This window comes from Streptopelia decaocto (genome assembly GCF_964273445.1).
Source record: "Streptopelia decaocto genome assembly, chromosome: 8".
NCBI classification, from domain to species: Eukaryota; Metazoa; Chordata; class Aves; order Columbiformes; family Columbidae; genus Streptopelia; species Streptopelia decaocto.
In genome coordinates this window covers 2,377,880-2,399,706 of record NC_138662.1, presented here as the reverse complement: position 1 = coordinate 2,399,706, position 21,827 = coordinate 2,377,880, and the positions used below count along the sequence as shown (strand labels likewise).

At 46.7% G+C, this 21,827-nt stretch overlaps 1 protein-coding gene across 4 annotated transcripts in view; it reads left to right on the top strand.

The window, feature by feature from the left end:
* The first annotated feature begins 3,180 nt into the window (after positions 1 to 3,180).
* The window catches only part of PHF2 (PHD finger protein 2), an 84,269-nt gene continuing 65,622 nt past the window's right edge, over positions 3,181 to 21,827 (top strand). For 3 of the 4 annotated variants that reach the window (XM_082060036.1, XM_082060037.1, XM_082060034.1), the window contains exon 1: positions 3,306 to 3,551. In XM_082060036.1, the coding sequence (XP_081916162.1) occupies positions 3,454 to 3,551 (98 nt within the window). In that variant the 5' untranslated portion in view covers positions 3,306 to 3,453. Of the gene's footprint in view, positions 3,236 to 3,305; positions 3,552 to 21,827 lie in introns of those variants that run through there. The other variant, XM_082060035.1, reaches the window with a different exon arrangement.

The window sequence follows — 21,827 nt, the reverse complement described above, 5'->3', positions numbered from 1 at the left end:
GCAGAGGCGGGACCGGGGGAGCTTGGTGGTGTGAGCCGGCCCTGCCCAAAGGGAAGGCGCAGACTCTCCAGGCGCCCACTCCAGGATGTCACTGTTGGACAGATGTCTTCTCCCGGGGCATTTAAATACTCCTGAAAAATCCCACCCTCTCCCGTGAGCTTGCAGCCAGCAGCAAATCTCTTCATGCCATATAGTCCCTGGATTCCAAGTGTCCAACTGCTTTACTGCCCACAAGGCCTGCAACCACCATGCGGATGTTTTCTGGGCATCTGTTTGCACCTATGCTGCTGTGGTCTTTTTTTTTCCAATTGCTTTAAAAGTACATATTAAAAACTTGCTTCAAAATTTCAGTAAAGTTGACTCGATGATGAAATTATGTCCTATTGAGGCATCTCAGCATCGCTCCACCACTCACTCATCCCTGCCCAAGAGCAGCCAAGCACCCTCCTTGCGTTGCTTCCAGATCAAAACACCCATGGAAAAGTCAAGACAATGAGACAACCTCACCAATTAGTTTATTTATCTAGTAATCCCTGGCAAAATGATGAGTAAGATGTCCGAGTTGCCAGAACAGAGCCACTGAGTCTCCCATAATTTGTTCCCGTGCAATATCGGCAATGTCGGCTCTAGCAGCCTCCAGCACAACTTGAGATAATCCAATGGACTTTGCAGAGGAAAGGAGTAAAAACCCCGATGGTGGGAGCACAGCTCTGCTGCTGGATGTCACCGTCACTCCGGGAGCAGCGCAGGGCAGCTGACGACCTTTCAACTGCTCCAGCACCACTCGAGAGGAGTGTCTGGCTGCGCCCCTGCGCATCCCAGCTGGGGTCACCAAAATCTCCACGGTATTCCAAGGGTTCAGCTCATCGCTGGCTGCAGGGGAGATGCTGACATGAGAATTTCAAGCAGTGCTTTGGAAAGGGGCTCTTTTCATGGAGATGCTTATGGGACTTGAGGAAAGGCCACAAGGATATAATTTTTCACAGATCTTACAGGTTTGGTGTGAGCAAAGCCCATAAAACAACTGGGAGAGGGAGATGAGCGCAGAATGTGGTGCGGATGAGATGCTGCGTTTGCAAGTGTTTCCATGCTCTTTAAATTTAGAATACGGGTTTTATGAAAGGAAGGCAGCACTCCAGGTTGCGGTTGCACCCCTTTCGGGTGTGCAGAGGCACGAAGCCCAATTTCTGTGTGACTATCCTGTACCAAAGGGCATCAAAATTGCTGAAAGCTCCATTTACACCCTGTGCTGAGAGGTGCTGGTAGATGCACTTGGCATTGGTGAGCAGCAAACAGGCTCTGTAAAGGTGCGTGCAGCTCTCGCGATGGTTCCCAAGGCTTTCCTCCTCATCCTGCTTTACTCCCTAGACTTGCTCTTCTACTTTCTGAGCAATTAAAAACATGATAGATCTATTTAAACTTAAAAGAGGCCGGATTTTTCAAGGGCAGATACTTATGCCACTCAGCGCAATGAACAGGCCCCTTTGTGTGTCTTGAGACATCCAAAACATGTCCTTGAAAACACCTGAGTCAGGATTTAAAATGCAGGTCTGTAATCTTCCCCGCGCATTACCACACCTTGAGCTATGTCAGAAATCTCAGCCCGCTCTCATAAACATCCACGGAGGAGCAGAGCGTGCCGCTTCTGACACGGCTTCAAAGCACGAACACCAGCTGCAAGTCATTTCTGTGGCATGTAACTCCAGTGGGCAAGGCCAACAATTTTGGCAGTTCCTCTTCAGGTGTCCAAAACAGCTTCTGCCCGTACCAACAACGGCCTTCTCTCTGCAGAAAAACAGAATTCAAGTTATTTTGGCTCTTTGAATTTCCCTTGTCCTCCACAGGTGATTTCTGAGGATTTTTGCAGACTGATGGAAAAAAAAAGGCAGAGAAATGTCCGCTTTCTCTTTTGGCTTTAAGATAAATAGAAGAGAGTCGTGTCTCCCCCCCCCACTTTTCTCAGGTGAGATGGATACAGGACGCTGAATCCATCCTGACTGGAATTAAGATCACATCTCAGTTGGATACTTTGTGAGTACTTCACAGGCAGCTCTTGTGCTTCTCAGGGCAGCGTGTCAGTGGCTATTGAACTCTTGGGACACAGAATCCCCCCCCTCAAATGCCCCACAGTACAGTCATTTTAACCACCTTCAGAGTCTTGGCATCGAGGGGGAGAGGGGTTCTGCATCCACAACCTCGGTTCAAACTCACGGGTTCCTCTTGTGCCTGCGCCGCTGCCGTTGACCCATGTCTGTCTGAGAGGATGCCGGTGTCGGGGGGTATGTGCAGCCTGGGGGTACACGGATGGTATGTGGCCAAGTGGCCCTTCCCAGCACAGCCCCAGCTTCCTCTTGCCTTGATTTGGTGCTTCACAGGCACAAGGTATTTATTTTCATCTCTTTGGTGTAGCAGCCCCACTTGCAACAGTGAAAGGGCTGCCCCGGGCAGAAGTGGGTAACATTAAAAACAGTAATATAAAAGCAGTAATAGAAATCTACCAACTAAAAAGGTCGTATTTTTTTTTCCTTTTTTAATATAAATCATCACCTGTGCGTGTTTATAAGCCCTTACCTGCCATTGCCGCCCGGACACCAGACCATCGGGGCGTTATTTCTGCTGTAGGGCAGCACCGGACTCCCAGCTACTTTGGAGCGTGTCCGCTCCGTGCTGCCTTCTCCTTCAGACAGAGCTTTTGTGCTTCGCTCCCGCAGACCCACACTGAGCATCACCCCGCGCTGGATTTGCGGGGGGGGGGGGGCCCGCTCCCCCCCCACACCCCCTGCGGGGGGGGGGGCAGAGCCGCGCCCGGGCCGCTTGCTTTAAAAAACTCCCCCCCGGCAGGCAAATGGTAAAAAATAGTAAAAAAAACCCGCATCCACTCCCCCGAAAATCCCCCCGCGGCCGCCGCCGGCAGCGCTCACCCGGCCGCTCCGCCGCCCGCCCGGCCCCAGCCCCGGCAGAGGAAATATTGCAATGTTGCAAGCTGACGTAAGGACATTACAAGGAAAGGGCTACATTTCGGAGTGTTTATGAAAAGCCTCGGTACTGTACTGTCACCAGGGGGCACGCAATAGAATGCATTTCGCCAAACATTTTGAATAATAATCATTTAACAACAACAACAACAAAAAGCCCCAGTCCGGTCGGCGCTCGCAGAGCCGGAGGAACCATGCAGCCAAACTTTGGGAAGCCCTTTATTATTTTTCTGACATTGCTCGCCCGCCCTTGAGGAGCCGTAATTGCATTATCTGATTCCCCCCCCCCCCCTTTTTTTTTTTCTTTCCCCCGTTACCCCCCACCCCCCTTTCTTTTCTCCCTTCTCCCCCACCCCGTCTCCTCGACATCGCCAATTCGCCGCGTTTCGGCAGGAGCCGCCGCCGGAGCGACCCCGCGGCAGGAGCCGCCGCCAGCCCCGCTGCTCCGGGCGCCCAGCCGTGCTGTGAGGGAGCTAACATGGCGACGGTGCCCGTCTATTGCATCTGTAGGCTGCCCTACGACGTAACCCGCTTCATGATCGAGTGCGATGCCTGCAAGGACTGGTTTCACGGCAGGTAACACAAAGAGCTCGGGCCTTTCCCCCCCTTTCGCCGCGGTCCCGCCGCCTTTCGCCGCCGTTTCTCCGGGGGCAGCGCGGGCAGCGGCGCTGCCGGAGCCGCCGCCGTGTGCAGTTTTCCAACAGGCCTTTTTGGAGAAGAGGAGGAGGAGGAGCCACTCTGCCCCCGTCTCTTCGCTCGCTCTCTCCCCGTTGTATTTTTGTGTGTGTGTGTTTTGTTTTGTAAATTTTGCTGGATTCCCCGCACAAAGCTCCCCCCCCCCCCCCCCCCCATCCCCGGGGCTCCGGTGTCACCGGGGTGGGGGGGCCATTGTGCTTTCCTCGGGAGGGGATGGTTCCCGCCGCCCGGCGGGGCGATGGCAGCGCGGGCGCCCACGGCCGGGCTGTTGTGTGTCCCGCGCCGCCCGCCCCTCGCCTCCGCACCGCTGCCCGCACGGAGCCGCGGCCCGCGGCGGCGGCGGGCCCGGCCGCGGCACGCCCGGGGGCCGGGGCGGGCAGGGAGAGCGCGGGGCCGCGGCGGCGGGAGACGGGGCTCTGTCAGCGGGCTCCGACGCCTGGCGCGGCGGGCCGGGCCGGCCTCCTGGCCGGGGGGATTCCGGGCACCCCCCTCCCCAGTGCTCCGCGGCTCCCCGGGGCGGCGGGAGCGGGGAGGAGCGGCGGGGGGGGCAGCCGGGGTGTTTCCCGGCTGACAGGGCTGCCATCGCCGCGCCAGCCTTGCGGCTTAACCCTTGGCGGGGCGGGCCGAGGGCTGCGGGGAGCGCGGCGGGGCCCAGCTCCGCGCCCGCCCTGGCGGAGGGGGCGGCGGGCGAGGGGAAGCCCCTCCGCGCCGGGAGCCGGGCGGGGCGGCGGAGCGCCTGCCCTGAGGCGGGAGGGCCGGGCGGGGAAGCCCCCGCTCGCCCAGAGCCCGCCCCTGAGCCCGGACAGGCCCCGCGGGACCTCCGCCGCGCCTCACGGTGGGCGCCGGGCGCCGCCCGGGCAGGGAGCGGCTGCCCCCGACCGCCACCGACGCCCCCGGGCCGGCCCTGTTGCCGCCGCCGAAGCTCTCGGGCCGGGGCCTGTCGTAGTGGCGGCCGCCGGGCGGGGGGAAGCGGCGGCGGGGGAGGGGAAGCCCGAGCAGGGCGGCCCGGGCCAGAGAACTCCTCTTTTCGGCTCGTTTCTCCCCAAATCCTCCTGCCGGAGCGCCGGGGCGGCAGACAATGGGCGGGCGGCCGCGCTGGAGTTAAGGCGGTCGGGCGCAACTTTGGGAGCGTGTGTTACAATATGAGAAAGGGGGAAGCTGGCGGCTGAAAGCCCGGAACGATTCGCAGAACTAGCGGGAGGTCGGTTCGGCACCGTCCCGCGGGCCCGGGCTCCAGCGGCGGGGGCGCGGGGAAGGTGCCGCGTCCCGAGCGGGCGGTGCCGGGGCCGCGGGGGCCGGTCCCAGGGCCGGGAGCGAAGCCCAGACTCGGCTGCCCCGGCCGGGACCCTCGGGCGGGCGGTACCGGAGGGTCACCGGGAGCGGGGAGCGCAGGGCAGCGGTGCGGGCAGCTGTCCTTGCAGCGGGTGTTACTGGGAAGGATGACGGAGCTTGCTGGCTTTGCAGCAATTGTCCGTGTGTGCTAAAAGTGTAAAAGTGAAATTAAAATCCGGTAAATCACCTGGATGAGTGCTTTTTGTGACAGGTCGTCCATAAGGTTGAACTGTATCAGTGTCATTTTCACTGGCTCCAATAATTGCCTCAAAACAGCTGAGTTGAAGGCAAGAGGTGCTGCCGTGGGGGTTACAGATGTCCGGGAGGTCCTGTATCAACAGCAGATCTTCCCCAAAACTACCTGTGTGCCCAAAAAGCTGTTAAAGAAACTTCACAGTGGCATTAGGGATGTTGTTCCACCATTGATTTAAAAAGCTGTGTGTAAACATGAAGGAAAACACCCTTGGTGCCAGTGTTGATGATGGGGTGCTTTGCACGTGTGGTTCCGGACATGAGGCTTAAAGGACGCGCACTGGCCTGTGCTGATTAAGACTTAGGCACAGATGACAAAGTGAGGGTGATTTAGAGGCTGGAGAGAATCTTCAATTTAATGACATTAAAAAATTAAGTTTGTAATGCCAAGTGGAGATAAGAGTGGATTGGTGAAAAGCTAAACAGCAAAAGGAGTTAAGCTGCCTGCATACGGTGGTGAATTTTGATTAAAATAGATGAAAAGAGATTAGTTGTAACTGATCAAGAAAACGATCATTTTGTGGGCAGCTCAGGGGCAATATCTCATGCATGCACAAAGGTATTTAATTTTGTGGTAAAAAGAGGTAGAATTGAATTGTAGCTGTGTCACAGGGGTTTTTGCTCAGCTCACAGTAGCATCCAGAGATGGATTTTAAAGTAAAGAAGACTGAGAAGGAGGAGGCTCCTCACCATATCAAAACCTAAGATCATTCTACTGGAGAGGTTCCTTGAGTGATTTACTAGAAAACAGCTTATACATGTCCCTGTTTTCTTTTTGTGGCATTACATGAACAAATAAATATTCAACAAAGAAAACTAAAAATCAGGATTTAGTTATATGAAATTGTCCTGTCTTTCCCCTAGACACCCAAAGCACTCATAGTGTTGATGTTTATATAGAAACTGTGCTGCAATCAAAAATAAGCGAATGTGCAAAACTACATACTGTTAGGAGGTTTGCCCAGTTTTTTAATTGTTTAATCATCCTTATGTCTCTTTTAACATGATATACTGTGTGCATTTCAGAAAACCAATTAAAAAGTCATTTCTGGTTTGGTTTTGTAGAAGCAGATCAGGTGTTTTCATGCCTTCTTTCTGATGGTAGTTTCCAAATATTTGAAGAAGTGTTTTTCATGGTTTTATTCACATAACAGTCAGAGTTTTGCTCGCGTCTGAGGTTGGGTAAAATCTCTGTGGCAAATTCAGCGTTTCCGATGGTAAATCTATATTATAAAAATATCAAATGTACGTTACAGTTACTTAATGCGGTTTAGAGGTTGGAGGCGGGGAGACGGGGCCATCACCCAGGTCGGACACTTGCTCTCCAGAGCACCGCCGGGTACTTGGCAGTTTGCTGAGGCGCCAACAACTGCAGCTTGGAAATCACTACTCTGTGTTGCTGCCCCGTACAAGTGCCAGAGGGATGGATTCGGGCTTTTAGATATCACCGATCGTTTTTATCATCTTTTTTTCAGGGAGGATTTCTCTTGTGTTGGATCTTTCTGTAGAAATCAGGACTTACTACTGAGAAACGTCCGGGTGGTCCCTCCTGGCTGGGTCAGAGCTCTTGCGTGGCGGGGAAGGTGGCACCTCGCTGCGCTTGCCCGGGCACCCGTTATCACTCTAGTCTGGTCTGCATGTGGTGAAGTTGCTGCATTAGACCATATGATGGAATTGATATGTGTCCCCAACACGTTCCTTCTGAGAGGCAAAGATCTGGTATCCGCGTTGATTTTGTAGGTCGGTAACCCTTGGTAGTCTTGCCCATGTGGTGCTGTGGGAAGAGTAAAGAACTTGTCATGGTTTGCTCTGTTTGTTTCATTCTGACAGCTTTCCGAGCCCCTCCGTTATGACTCCATGTAGTACTCATCGTCAGAGACCCTTGGACACTGTTTATGAAGTGTGTTGAGCTATGGAGCCACCGGTATGTTCAGCGAGTGCTGTTTGTGACTTCTTGATAGGTTGTTTCAGTCATTTCCATGCTTTCCATGCCTGAGCAGCTGGAGACAAGCAGCTTCAAGCTCTGTCTGGAGAGCGTGGGGATGATCTTATCAGCAAAAGGAAAATAGCACTAAAGCAGACGGTGGGGTCGTTTGACTCCTGTACATTCTTTGCCATCGCATCTGGATGTTTGCTCTAATGAAGTCCCACACTCAGCTGCTTCTAATCCTTCGCTTTTCTCTAAAAACTCTGGCTTCTCCTCCGCTCGGGGTGATGCTGCGGGTGGTTTGGAGCTGCCCGTGTCAGGGACACCCGTCTAAGAGCGGCAAGGGCAGGTTTGCTGGCAGGTTGTGGATGTAACTACCCAGGAGTGGAAGAAGTTGTATTTAACAACAGTTCTCTCATATCTCATCTATGATGGGACCATTACAGAACCTAATATTCAAGGCAAGGCAAGTCCTTTTGTACAAATGTATTCAAGTAGAAATCTGTACTGGGTTATTTGTTACAGATGTAGGTGAAGGGAGGTGAATTATTTATTTTCTCTGCAGTGGATATTTTGTTACCTGCTCTCAAAACACACACCTGGTGTTGTAGGGCAGGATCATACAATCACTTGCTAAATAAAGTAACAAGTATTTTTATATTTATTTTTCTACCCCATGTGTATTTAAACTTTGAAACTTATTGCCCAGGCGCAGCTGAAGTAAATAACTCGGTAAAATTACAAAAGGTTTAGTTATATGAAAGTAGTTCCTGCAGTTACCATAGCAGCATAGAATTGTGATGGGGGTTAATCGAGGTGCCTCGATGCGCAGAATGAACTCTGGACGTGTTAAGCAAAGCGCTTGTCTAAAAACCCCATTGCGTGGGGAGATTTTTTTCTCCTACCAGTGTGTTCAGCATTGTCCTTTTAAAAAATAGGTCTAGCAGTGTGTGGTTCCTCTCTTCTACATGGGCTTGTCACTAGCTGTGGCCAAGTTTGGAAATCTGGGTATAATTTTAAGATGAGGATAATCCTAAAAACACGGTGCTGCTTGCCTCAGTGTTATCACAGCGGGGGAGTTACTGAGGTTAATTGTACCGTGCACAGAATTATTTCCTCTAGCATGCCAAGTTCAGATAGGAGCGAGGTATGTATGTTTTTCCAACAACTGAATATTTAAGATTATTTATTTCAAGTTTTCCTGAAGAACTGGTCTGCATCACCACCTCAGTTATGCTGGGAGACTGACCAGAGCAGCTGTTGTGAATAAGCCGCACTGATACCTGTACCTGAATGCTTTCCCTTGTGCTCTATTCCAGCAAAAAACAAGGAAACCAGGTTGATTTTATAGAGCCTACAAAGCACGCTAATTATTCTGGATAAAGTGTCCGCACGGACACTTTAGTGGGTATTGTTTGCTTTAGAAGGAAAACAACGCAAACAAACTAAAACACCTACTTAAAAAAGAAAGAGTTGCCAGTATGGAATATGAAGAAGATTGGAACTAAAGATAAAACTGTTAAAATCCTTCTTGTCTTTGGGTTGAAATTGCTGTCATTTAGACCTTCCTTTCAGTGACATAGCATTTTTATTCTGTAGGTTGAAAGCTGTTGAAAGCTTAAGAAGCTTTTTTCATTTTGAATCCATTTTATATATATATATATATATATGTATGTATGTATGTATTTATTCTTTTTTTTTAAATTCTTTCTACGTGTCCAGGGCTGCATAGAGGCAGATAGACATGGCACACTTGTCCCGGGTTTGTTGCCTTATACTATGGTGTGGTCCCACAATGATTAGGACCATCCTCAGAGCATCAGGAGTCTGATGGTCAAGCACATCAGTTTCGCATGTTGCCCGTCAGCGTTGTGTTCAGAGTCCTTTGGTGTGGCTAAAAAAGCTTCTTGTCTTCCCATTTCACATCCCTTTGTGCCCTGAGAAAAGAGCCTGAGATTCAGAATGGAAAATATGTCAGAGTTTTAGAATGCCATTAAAACTCTGAGTTGACCTCAGAGAGTCTCTTGGGCCGTCGCAGTATCAATTGCAGCTGCAAGAACGCTTTGCAAGTATTTGTTAAAAGCATAGCCTCAATTTGCCTAGCAGATTTCCAAATACAAAGTTTCATCCGCAGTTTTATCTTGCAGGGAAAATGTGCTAGAGAGTTGAAAACTTGTGTTTTGTGTAAAATTGAGAGAACTGAGTTCTTACTCAAAGAAAGAAGTCTGCGTGGAAATTGAGGTTCACCCATAACTTTTCCACAGTGCTGTTTTAACGCCGACCTCCCAGGAAGAGCATTTGGCACAACACTCGACTGCTATTCAGTAGGATGGGTTCGTTTTTAGATATACTGGCAAAAAGTGCATCAACTTCCCCAGTTCTGAGTCGTCTGTCCTGTTCTGGACCACTGCTGGGTAGAAAACAGGTTTGCTGTGGATGCCTGTGGAACATCTCGCTCTGCAAAGCTGGCTTGGAAGTAGAGCGGACATTTCTCGTTGGATGAGTTCTTTGCTGCAGGACTGAGCTTCACTATTAGACACCTCTAGGTGTGCAGTCCCTGGGTGTCCTGTATTTAAACTTGCTTGTTAGAGAACCCTGAAGTTTCAGTTTGAAAAAGTGTTTAATTGAGACATCAAGTCTAGTTGGGCAAAGAACAGATTGCCTCGGTTCATGCAAATAGGGATTTAGGTATCGTGGGTGCTCAGCTGGACTGAACATCGAGGTTTTGATGCGTCAGCTCAGAAACCGTGGAATTATTCTCCAAATTCAAGTATGCTTTAGGAAATGCAAGTTGAAGGAACACGCAGCGTGGGCAGTAACGTGGGAGGAGCTGGCCTGCAGGTACCTGCTCTGATACGCTGGTCCTTGGCATAGTATGGATCACGGAAGGGTGTTGTATATAGAGATTTGTTTAATTTCAGATGGTTTTACCTCTGAAATTATTCAGAATTTACCTCTGAAAAGAATAAAATATTATGGATATTAAGCACATTTCATGTTTAATTAGAAAATAAGCATTTGAAAAAGAGTTTTAATTCCCGAGTGCTCCTCAGCAGCCCGAACCTTTAGCTTGGCTCTTTGGTGAGCAGTCCTGCAAACTCCACATTCCTGTTAAATTCAGTAGGAGCGGGACTGCACCCTTACCAAGTGCTGGCTTTTCATCAGAAAACTTAAAGTAATGTCATTTTTCAGGCAACAAAAAATCAGTTCTGTGACTGAAGTGGGGCTTGGTTAGCCACAGCTTTTTTCTTATTGCTGAATAGCTCTATAATGAAGGAAATGGATAAAAATGTCCTGAAAAAGCCATCAGCGCGGTGTAGCTACGTATAGGGAGAAACTGGTGAAGAGAAGAAGTGTTATAGGATCAATGTAAGGCTTTCTAAACCCCATCATCTTTAATATTACCTTAATATCTTATCTTCTTTCTGATCAATATACTTTTTATAGTAGTAGTGTAGTATATCTACCCTGACAGCTACTAGTGTTACACTTGTATTACACTATTATTCCGATGAACAAATCTCCATCAGTTACTTTGTAGTAACGACTTATTTTCCTCTTTGTTAGAAGTTTGTATATCTGAAATACTTCACAGCTCCTCAAAACATTTTATTAAATGTGTTTATAACGTTAAAAGTATCATATAAAGGTGCACTGCAGTGGTGATAGAGACTTTTTCATAGTAACCATTTTATGCGTCTTATCTGTGGCTGGGAACACCATAATGTAAGTGGATATTGGAAACTCTTACAATTGCTGAGTGATATGAATAGTAATTCCTTTCTAGATTTTTATTTGAAAACAACAAGCCTGTGCACAATCTATTTTAGGGCATTATGCGCACTCTATTTAGGATGTTACCTGTTTGTTACATGGAATATATTGGCAATAACAAGACCTGAGCAGGTGTGAGGACACCGGGTTTCACTGCGCTGTTTGTGCACCTCAAGTTCCAAAGCTCCCTGGGATGGGCCTCTAACGGGATACTCGGCAATTTCTAGTATTTTATCCATTTGTTTTAGCAAGTGCTTGAAAGAAGCAGAAGGTTAAGTATATTTTGACAGGAAAAAAATAAAGTTGTAAAAACAAAAATATTTTTCAGCTTCCTATTTGCAATTGTTAATCTGATCGATCCAGAACTATGTGGGTGCAGTTGGAGTTATAGTCGCCTTTCTGTTTTTATTGAATTGCTTATGGATTTCATTGCTTTTTCATCTTTTAGCAAAAGAAATACAATACATTTCCTCTCAGGGAGAACATTTTCCCTTGAAGTTTTCGTCTCACAGACTGAAAGGATGTAACAAGTGGAAAAAAATAGTGAGATATTTCTGCTAGGAGTCACTAGATGGGATTTTTTTGTTGTTGCTAAATGTCCTTTTTCACTATTAACATCTCAATGGAAGGTGAAAATTGGCAGAAACACTGCTCCTGTGTCACACACGGCATTCATTGGTCTGGAAAAGCTGCATTTGATATGGCCGAATTATAATGACGAGAAAAAAAACGTAGGTAATAGATACCCGTTATTTAAAAATATAATCTCCCTGTGCTCCTTGGGCACAGTGACATCGTGATCACACCATGTGCGGACAGCAGAGGCATCTCGGTTGACCAGATGATGTATTGTCCGTGGGATTTGCGCAGGGAGTACGGCTGGTTATAGTACGTGCTGGTGGTTGTTGGTGCGTCTAAAAATACACTCGTTCAACGTGAGCCATGTGGTTGGGGTTCACCCTTTTCCCCGCGTGGGGACATTATGTTTCATTATGTTCCTGGGTGAACACACAATAGCACGGGAGCACATGAAACACTCAGTGATGGGTGTTCGGGAATACAATCCCCATAGCCAGGATATGAGCAATATTGAATCCCTTGTGTTGAACATCTCACCAATGTCTCTGGGCCGGGGCAGGAACGGGAAGCGAAAGGACTTGGACTTGTGGTGTTCTGTGTGTGAACAAGGAGAGTGTCTCCTGGATCACCATCTCCATTTGTGTTTTTCTTTCTCTCCATTCAAGATAATTAGTACCCTTACATTTGCAGCAGTTGCTAAGGAATATAAAATCAGAGTATTTCTAGTGTATTTTAATTTTTTTAGCTAAAACGTGGTTTATTGGCTGGAATTAATTGGGAGCAGGATGACTTGAACATTATCGGCACTGGGGAGGCCAAACCTCCAATCCTGGGCTCAGCTTTGGGCCCCTCATACCAAGAAAGGCCTTGAGGTGCTGGAGCGAGTTGAGAGAAGGGAACGGAGCTGGTGAGGGGCTGGAGCACAAGTGTGATGGGAGCGGCTGAGGGACCTGGGGGGTTCAGCTGGAGAACAGGAGCTGAGGGGAGACCTTCTGATCTCTGAACTGCCTGGAAGGAGCTTGGAGCCAGGGGGGTCGGGCTCTGCTCCCCAGGAACAAGCGCCAGGAGCAGAGGAAACGGCCTCAAGTTGCGCCAGGGGAGGTTGAGGTTGGATGTGGGGAACAATTTCTTCCCCAAAGGGCTGTGGGGCATTGGAACAGGCTGCCCAGGGCAGTGCTGGAGTCACCAGCCCTGGAGGGTTGGACAGATGGAGGTGAGGTTCTCAGGAGATGGGGCAGTGCCAGAGTGAGGTTATAGTTGGACTCGATGATCTTGAGAGTCTTTTCCAACCAAAATGATTCTATGATTCTATTCTATCTAGTTCCTTACAGACTATGAACTCTTATCCAAGAAATCCTGCTTGTGGAATCAAAGCATGCTGTTGTAGAGAGGGATCCTGCTGGATACCTGAATGAATACTATTTGAGCAAAGAATGGTAAGCTTGTGGGACTATTAAATATTTTTTCCATGGTCACTTCAGAAATCAAAGTCTCAGAAGTACCATCAGAAGCAGCAAGACCCCCAGGATGACCCAGTAGCCCAAGGCTGCTTTTCCACCGGGTGTGATCTACCTAGAAAAGAAGTCGGTCGGCAAACTCGGCAGTCAGCTCTCTCATCCCTGCCCATTGCGTATGAAACACTAACGCTTGTACTCCATGTTTAGTTGCTGACTAGGGATTAATAATTCTAAAAACTTGACTAATTCCTGCTCTGGAAACAAGGCCTCTCAGTTAGGCTTTGCTAATGAAAGCGATCAAGATGGCAGAGAGCGTTAGGGAATATCTGAGGAAAGATGAGGGTGTCGTTTCCTTCCAGCTGAACATGGGACTTCTGTTCTAAAATGGGTGGGATTACTCTTGCTTAGATGGTTAAGGGGCCTGGAAACAATTGGGCTTGTTCTGGGAAGATCTTATGAACTTACAGATTTTAGTGCCAAAATGGTGCTTGACAGTATTCCAAACTCTTACATAGGTCATTGACTTTGTTTGCATCAGAACAAACACATCAGCCAAATGAAAGCACATTTACTCTTGAGGAAAACTCAACAAATCCACTAGTGAGTTGTACCAATGGTTTATTGTTTCTTTATTGGGAAAAAAATATATGTGTATTTCCAATCCAAGTTTGCTTATTTTCGGTTTTCAGGTGTTGTATCGTATTGTTTTGTTATCTAAGTTGGAGAGCCCTCTGTCTCAGTCAGATTTTTCCATCAACATTTTGATTTCCTTCTCCTAAGAGAGTCGTCATCTTAAATTGTGAGATGATATAATTGTTCATCTGAGTTCTGCTGAGAAAGTAGTTCAATATTTCTTCTACAGTCCAAGAAATATGCTTGATTTTCTAGTTCCATTCAGAGACCTTTAAATTTGTGACCGTATATCAGTGAATATTTTTCCACATATCTTCCACTCAACAATAATATTTCCATTTTGCTTTGTCCATATTTTCGGTAACTTATCAGGCATAACCAGCACATGTTTGTTATCTGCATTAAACTTATAAAGAAGCCAGCTAAGGGCTTACTAGTTATTTTTTAAGCAACTCGGTTCTGAAATTGGTTTTCTACCTTTTGGATTAGCTCATAACAGCAGAAAACTGTGCTCTGAGTTCATAGAAAGGAAATTCCTCTCCAGTATGGTGACCTCGCACTGGTGAGTCCAAGTGTGAGTATTTCAGGTGGAAAATATGCGGTGTTGGGGAAAATTGTTTACAGTTACAGCTACAAGAATTCACATTCTCTAGTCTGGTCTGGTGAAGAGAGGGTAAAAGGTTCTGATTCAGCTTCAAAATACAGCAAAGTGTTACAGTGCTATGGGGAGATCGTCCTTCCCGAGCCCACCAAAAGGCTCTGGAACGGAGGCGAAAGGTGTCTGTGCATTTTTAAGAGTCCTGCGTTCTCCTGTGCAACTCCCTGGTTTCCCAAAGAACTCAGAGAAAGAGACTTTGTATCCATTCGGAAGAGAGTGTCTGTCCTGACCTCCCCTGCCTTCTGCGCTGGCTTTGTCTTCCAGTTTACGCTTTATAAACAGTATCAGAAATAGTAACATTTTCTCATCCGCAGCTGCTCCTCACCCTGCGGTATTATTCACAGTCCCCTGCAGTTTCACTCCCACGTCCTCAAGCAATCGTGGGTTACTAATGACACCGCTGCATTCATCGAAACGTGCCCGTTCCTTCCGCAGCACCTGTAGCAGATCTTGGGGACGAAGGAATGAAAGCTGAGCAGCACTCGGACGAGAGGCCCACGGCGTTGGCAAAGCTGCTAATGAGGATGAGTAAATAACACGCTTCCTTTGGAGTGAGTAGGAGCCAACTCCGCAGTGCGAGGAGCAGCATCCTCCGCGGTCATTAGAGTGCCTGGTGGTGATCTGCATTTTGGAGTACTGAGTTCTACTCAATGCAATAGCATAAAATGTTTTGTTTTGTTTTGTTTTTTCCTTAGGACAAGTTAGGTTTTTCTTTCTGCTTTGCTCGGTTCTGCAGCAGTTTCACCCGTTGTCGCAGCGTCGCTGGTGTTGTGGTTGAGACGCACAGTGCGATGCAGCCCTGCGCTGACTCTCTGCAACTGTCTCTGTGTGTTCGGGAGAACTCTGAAGCATAAACATACTCTGGATTTAAAGTCGCTGTGTAAATTGTTTTACTCTGTACTCTGTGCTAAACACTTGACATTTATGTTTTCAGACATACTGGCTATGCCCAGATTAATGCAGAGGACAGACAGATGGGACTACAAGGTTTCCTTACTGGCTTTGCTCCTTTCCTCCTGAGTTTCTGGCAAATCAGTTAACCTCTGTGCTTAGGTTTGGTTCAGCTCCCTCTGATGCATGCACATTAACTAATACATTAATATTCTTAACGTAAAGCATAACACAATTAAGAAAACAAGTAGTTTGTCCCTTGAAGAGGAAAGGCAGTGAAAGCTGTTCTTGGAAACAGAGTCCGAGGAGGACGCAGAAGGTCTGGTGGCGCTGCCGTGGTTGTGTTGACGGGGTTTCCCAGCCTGAGGGCTGACAGCTTGAGTTGCCTCCGAATCTGATTGTGCTCTTACAGGCGTCCCCTTCGCTCCCCTTCCACCCGGCGCTGGCTTACACCGTGCGGCATGTACACATCCACGACCTTTGCAGTATCTCTGTTCGGTAGAAGCCCAGCGAACTCGTAATCCCATGGCGCCTTCCTCTGTTATTTGGTACCTTCAGAAGATTATTCATTTAAAGCAGAACGTGTGTCTCGAACATACCGCGCTCCTTCGCAGCTCGGCAGGGATGTGGCGGAGCAGATAAGTGACAATCCACTGTGATTTTTCTGAGTGTGTGTCAGAATATTTAGCTCTCGTTATACGTGCTATTTGAATCAACAAATCTGTGTACAAGTTGCGGTTTCTGGAATGCTGCTAAAAGAAACGTCATTTGCTCACTGTTCCCGAGGTTTTTTAGATTTCGTTTGGGGTTTTGTTCTTTTCTCAGCAAAAGTTCCCTGATTTTACTCCTTATCTAACTCAGAGGTTTGGTGTTGTGTTTTCCTCCTGCATGTTCACTGCTCACTGTAACTGAGAAAAAATAGGTGAGCTGGTTCTCAGGTGATGGGATTTTTTGCTTTTCAATCAGAATGTGATCCATCAGCCTTGTTTGATGCTGCGGGTGTTGCTATAAAGTGGATGTTTGTGTTTCAGCTTCACTTTTGGGGAGTAGGTAAGAAAAATGGTGTCTGTGGGGGGGTTATGTAGATACCCCGAGAGGCCGTGGGTTCAGATGTGCAGAAGAGGAAATGGTGCGAAGCTCAGTCCTGCCCTGAGTTTGTTCCTGGCAGGGTCCTCCGGTCCCATGAAGTTGAATCACTCCAATACTAGTCGAAAAATACTCAAAGCGCTGCAATAAGCAGTAGTTGGAGTTATTTCCTTACGCTTCCAAAATAAATGACAGCAGGAAATGGTCAGTTGAACACACGAGTTGTAATCAGGGGTGTTTTTACCCGCAGTGTTAAAGAAATGATGGGACGAGTCTGGAAGTTTTTAATTTGTCAAGACCGTGCTTTTTCCTGGGAGGGGCTGACAATGCGTGTGTGTGTTTTGTTTGTTGGTTTGGGGTTTTTTGTTTGTTTGTGTGTTAGTGTTTGTTTGTTTCTGTTGTTGGTTTGGTTTGTTTTTTGGGGGGAGGCAGAACAAGCAGATCCGTCATTTCATGCTTTTGTAAAAGCAAGTTTCTCACAGATACTGAGTACTTGCTACAAATGCCGTCCAGAATATTTTCTCCTGCATTTTTATGGTGAGAGAGTTGGCGAATGGCGTTAGGAAGGAAATCAGGCTTCAAGGAGGTGTTTCTGAGCAGCTTAAACTGAATTTAGCAGCGAGCGGGCACTTATATTTCCAGAGCCATCTGACAGCTGACGGTCACAGTGTAAACCCGCGGGCTGCTGGTTTTCCTTTGCTCCTTCTGAATTTCGTGTTTCTTTGCGTCCTTGGAGCTCCAAAATTCCACTGAAAGCAGAGCCGTTTGCTTTAAACGCGGGAGGTTCAGCTGCCTGCCCTGGCAAGCGCAGGTGCCAGCCCAGGTCTTCAAGGGGACACAACAAATGTCACAGTCATTGACGGAATGATGGATTATCCGAGGGGAACCCTTTAGGTAAGGCTTTCCCTTGGAGGAGAGCAAGGCTGAGCTCTCATTTCATGTTGGTTACGCCACAACCAGGGAAACAATATTAACGCTTTATGTCGTGTTTGTAAAAAGGCGTAAAAATTGTCTGGAGAGAAAAAAGAAAGATTGTTACTTCCCATTTAATAACATAAGTAGCTTTGGAAATGAGTGCCATTGGTAACAGCTGCATCTTCCTATTTCCTTTATATAGGAGTTCCAGTAAATGCACCGTCTTGATTTGTGCAAGATAATTTTTATATTATAATTTTAAAATTATAATTTGAAAGCATAATGTTAAACATAAAGATAATGTTAATTGTGCTTAGGAATATGTATCAGAATGCAAACAATGCTTCGTCTGAGACTTTGCAGAAGCGCAGCGGAGCCTCCGCACCACATGCTGAGTGTTGCAGTGAAGGACCCAGCGGCTCCAGGTGTAGGAACAATCAAAGCCATTCACTGCGTTTATGGAGACACTTAATCCACATCTCAAAATGTAACGTGATTACATTTTTTTACAATTCTTTGGTAAATGGAAGTCTGCTTCATAAATTGCGTGCGGTGAGTGTTTGTCGATTCGCAGACGTCTGAATCAGCTGAAGCAAATAGCAATTTGCAGCAGCATAACATTACACCCCTAACAATGTGCAATCTCGGAGCACGTTCAGCTACTAATGACACTGAATGCTGCTCTGTATTTTACGTCCTGTGACTGCTCCTCTGCAGTTCAAAATCATGTGTTATTAAGAAATATTTAGGGGTTCCCATGTCAGTTTGGACCAAATTAGTTGCAAAAATGTGAAGTTAGGGGATTCTGATGTATTTGGAGTAATTTGAAAACTGACTAAAAATTACAGGAGACTGTGACGTGTTTCCTGTTGGAAGCAAATTAATGTCTCCATTATAATAATTATTATAATGGAGACATTAATTTGTATAATAATAATGGAGACACTAGTAACGGCATTATATGAAACATACAGAAATCAGTTTTATACAGGTTACTTTGAATGTTACTACTTATATTTGATTTCCAATTTACTTTTAAAACTTTTGAACATGTTGTGCTTTTACGTGGCACAAAGCCACAAAAGAGATTTGGTAAGGAGAGAGAAGAAAAGCATAATCTTAAATGCCTCTGGTTTGACTGCCAGAATAAGACGATTATGGCCCATGAATGCAACCTAATAGCCACTTTTGTAGCTTGTCTTTTGCTTCCCACTTAGACTACAGAAGTATTACGAGATTGCGTCTGTTCTGGCTGGCCAAGACAGGCTTTTGCAGCAATGTCAAAAAGGTAGTGAACAAAGAGATTTAAAAAAAACCCCAGAAATAGGAATAACTTGGCACACTGGAGAATGAGGAGTAGAAAGCTTCTATTTTAAGAGTTGCTTAGAGCTTCATTGAGACACTATTTTGTTTGTCTATTTCAGCTGAATTAAAGTTGGTGAGCGTTTGTGGTGGTGGGTTTTTGTTTGCTTGTTTGTCTGTTTGTCTCTAACAGGGCCATGTGAAAGGTGTAGGTGGGGAGGTGTTGGTGGTGGCAGAGCGGGAGCACAGGTCCTGGCTGCATTTTTCAGCCCGGGCAGGATGCCACGGGTTTCCCAGAAAAGGAGCTGGAAACATGGTTCCATTTAAAATGCCTGGTTAAATCTAATTCTGATACTTGTGGAGTTTATGAATTCTTTCTGCTGTGTATTCAGAGGACGTTTGGGTTTGTCAAGCGTCTTGCGCAGAACCTTCAAAACCCCAACCTGCGTCCTGTTTCTCTGGTTAAGCTCACATTTCAGTTTAGGCAAACTCGCCTTAGAGAGTATTTGTGTGTTACTCTGGAAGATTCTTTGAACTTAAGCTTTAAACGATGCGCGTGACTTTCACAAGTGTTTGCTGTCGCCATGCTGCTGTACGAGCAGCTATGAGACCGGCAATTCCTCCTGGCTTTGGGTTAGGCCATCGGATGCTGAACAGGTGTGGAAATCCCACCACCTGTCTCCCGAGGTTAAAATGAGCGTGAGCCTCTCTTCCCCCTTGGGAAATGGAAATCCCCGTCGCCACGGTCACGGCTGCCATCAGGCCGTGTTTCTCACATGAGTAAGTTCCAGTTCTCCAGGTCATGAGAATAATGCTGTGTGTTCACTGAGTCAGGCTCTAAGACTTCATCCCAAAACACAGCTTAAAAGAACAGTTTTGTAAAATGTAATGGTAATTTATTGTGGGTTCATTTTCTAGGAATCGCTTACGAAATCCCTGAGATTTCCCTGCTCTAGTGCCTGGTGGGGGCTACTGGTTTTCGCAAGGCGTGATGTCTTTGGATGAGACACTGTTGTGAAAGCTGTAATGAATGACTAACTGCAACACGTGTGGCCATGGTGTGTGGGTATGTGGTGTAAATCACTGATGAACAATGAGAAACCCCAAACAGTGCAGTGCATGGCAGGAATCCGCTCCGCAGCGGTGCCTTGGGACCTGTTTCGGTAAATAGAAGTTCTGCTGAAGTCAAGAATAAGGGCGCCAGGATCAAGCCCCATTGACTGATCCATTATCATCAACCTGTTGTGTCACAGAGCTCGTAAAAGTGAAATCCATCCCTTTGCAGACCGGGAGGGTGGGCAGGAGTACCAGTGTGTGCATTCAGGGTTGAATTACCAGGAAGAGCAAATCATTGCGAGTACCGGGACGTAAAGGACACTATTTCACTTTATACCAGCCCAATGCTTAGTCTGAATGCCTGATCGTAGGAAAACTGCACGGGTAGTATGAGTATTACTACCTTGTTTTTCTTTCTAAACACGCAGGTTTGCTTTTTTCCCCCCTGCCACAAATGTTTTCCGTCATTCTGAGACATGTATGCTATCTGCTGTATCGAAGGAGATGATGTACCATCTTCAGCAAGGAGACAACGCGGAGCGTTGTGTGGGCAGAGGGATGCCGTGCCATCACACAGGGTTTATTAGTGTAGACACCAGTCAGCCACAGAACTGCATGGGAAAGACGTTCAGAGCGCAGCACAGATGGACACGTGTGCATATAAAGCCGATTTGCCATCTGGAAATGGGAATAAAACTTGATAAAGCTGTAATTAGATCATTCGAAACTCGGTGTTAATCTTTTGAAGAATGTATTTCAAGTATTGAAAGCTGATGAAGTCAAGATACAAGAGCAGGTTATGCAACCGAACAACAGAAATAGTTGAGTATTGTTTGGGGGTTCTGTTAATAATTTATCATTCTTAAATTATATTGTTCTTCGTTTCAATATAGTAAGTTCTTCAGAAATATGACAGTGAAAATCCATCTCTTTCCTTCTCCCCTCCTTGTTATACCATAAATTCATTGTTGGAGCTTCTCCTGTGAGCATTACAGTTGGCTCAGGTTGTTTACCATGCGAAATAGAGCATGAAAAGGTAATGTCAGTGTACTGCTGCATGTTTATAAATATATATGTATATAAAAGAATCCATAAAAGTGATACTGTCAATGAAAATGAGAACCAACCAAATGTTGCTGTGTATTTTTAGTGAGATCTTAGCATAACAATGCCTAAGCAAATTACAATTATAAGTTACCTCAGATTTAAAAATAAGTTATAAGTGGATGTTGCAATTAAAGCAAATCAAACACATGCAGTAGCCAAAATTGTGTTTATGTATATTTTGGTACAAGTGGTTATTGTTGTACAAAGTTAATGACGTTGCCTGGGGCTTCGTTGCTGTTTAGTTTATTCATAAGGTGTTTATTTGCATGTATCTGTAGTTTAGTCATATATATATATATATATTGCACATCTCCGGCATGCTCTTGCAGTCCGGGTGAATTTGTGACATGCAAAATGACCAGATCTTTGATGCGGTGAGTGGGCGGGATAGTGAGAAGGGATGCGGCAAACTCTGCCTTCCTAAAATAGTGGTTTTCTCTGCATGTTGCAGTGCACAGCAGCTGCTGGAGAAACTAGCGTTGGATCGCTTATTTAAAGAACGACTGGTTTGGTGGCGGAGTTGGCAAAGCAAAGCGGTCCCTTTGCTGGGATCGTATTTGTGCACAAGTGCTTGTGAAAATAGTCCTCTGGTCTCGGCAAGGACGGAGTGTTTTCTGAGCCTTTGGAATGGTTTCTGCAGAGGGCAGAGCAGCTACAACAGTCATCTGTTGTTTTATTTTAAAGCATTTATGTAGCCTCTGTAACCGGAGTACTGAGGCTTAGACTTGATGGACCTCCTGTGTAGATGTTTAATCCAGAAGGTGGGACATCAGTGTAACTGCAGCAGTAAAGTTGCTCATACATTGCTCTATGTAAATGAGCCCTCAGACGGGTGTATGGGAGGGCGAAGACACCACTTAATTTCAGTAAGCTTGGAAACATCTGATCCAAACATATTTCCCCTCTTCAGAGCTTGATTATTTGCAAGCCCACCTTTTCCAATGGAGATGTATGCACAGATGTGTCCCTCCAGGTTGAAATCGAAACCCCGTTCGTTATCGGTGCACAGGCAAATCATCTGAACTCTGTGTTAGCAGTAGGAGAAAACCCTGTTTCTTCTCTGGTTCTTGATTCAAACAGCCTGGAGGTCTTCTCTTAAACTGCCCATAGAAACTGAAAATGATTCCCCAAAAGAAAACAAGAGTGAGAAATATCAGCCTGAGGCACAGCTTTATGCTGCTGAAAAT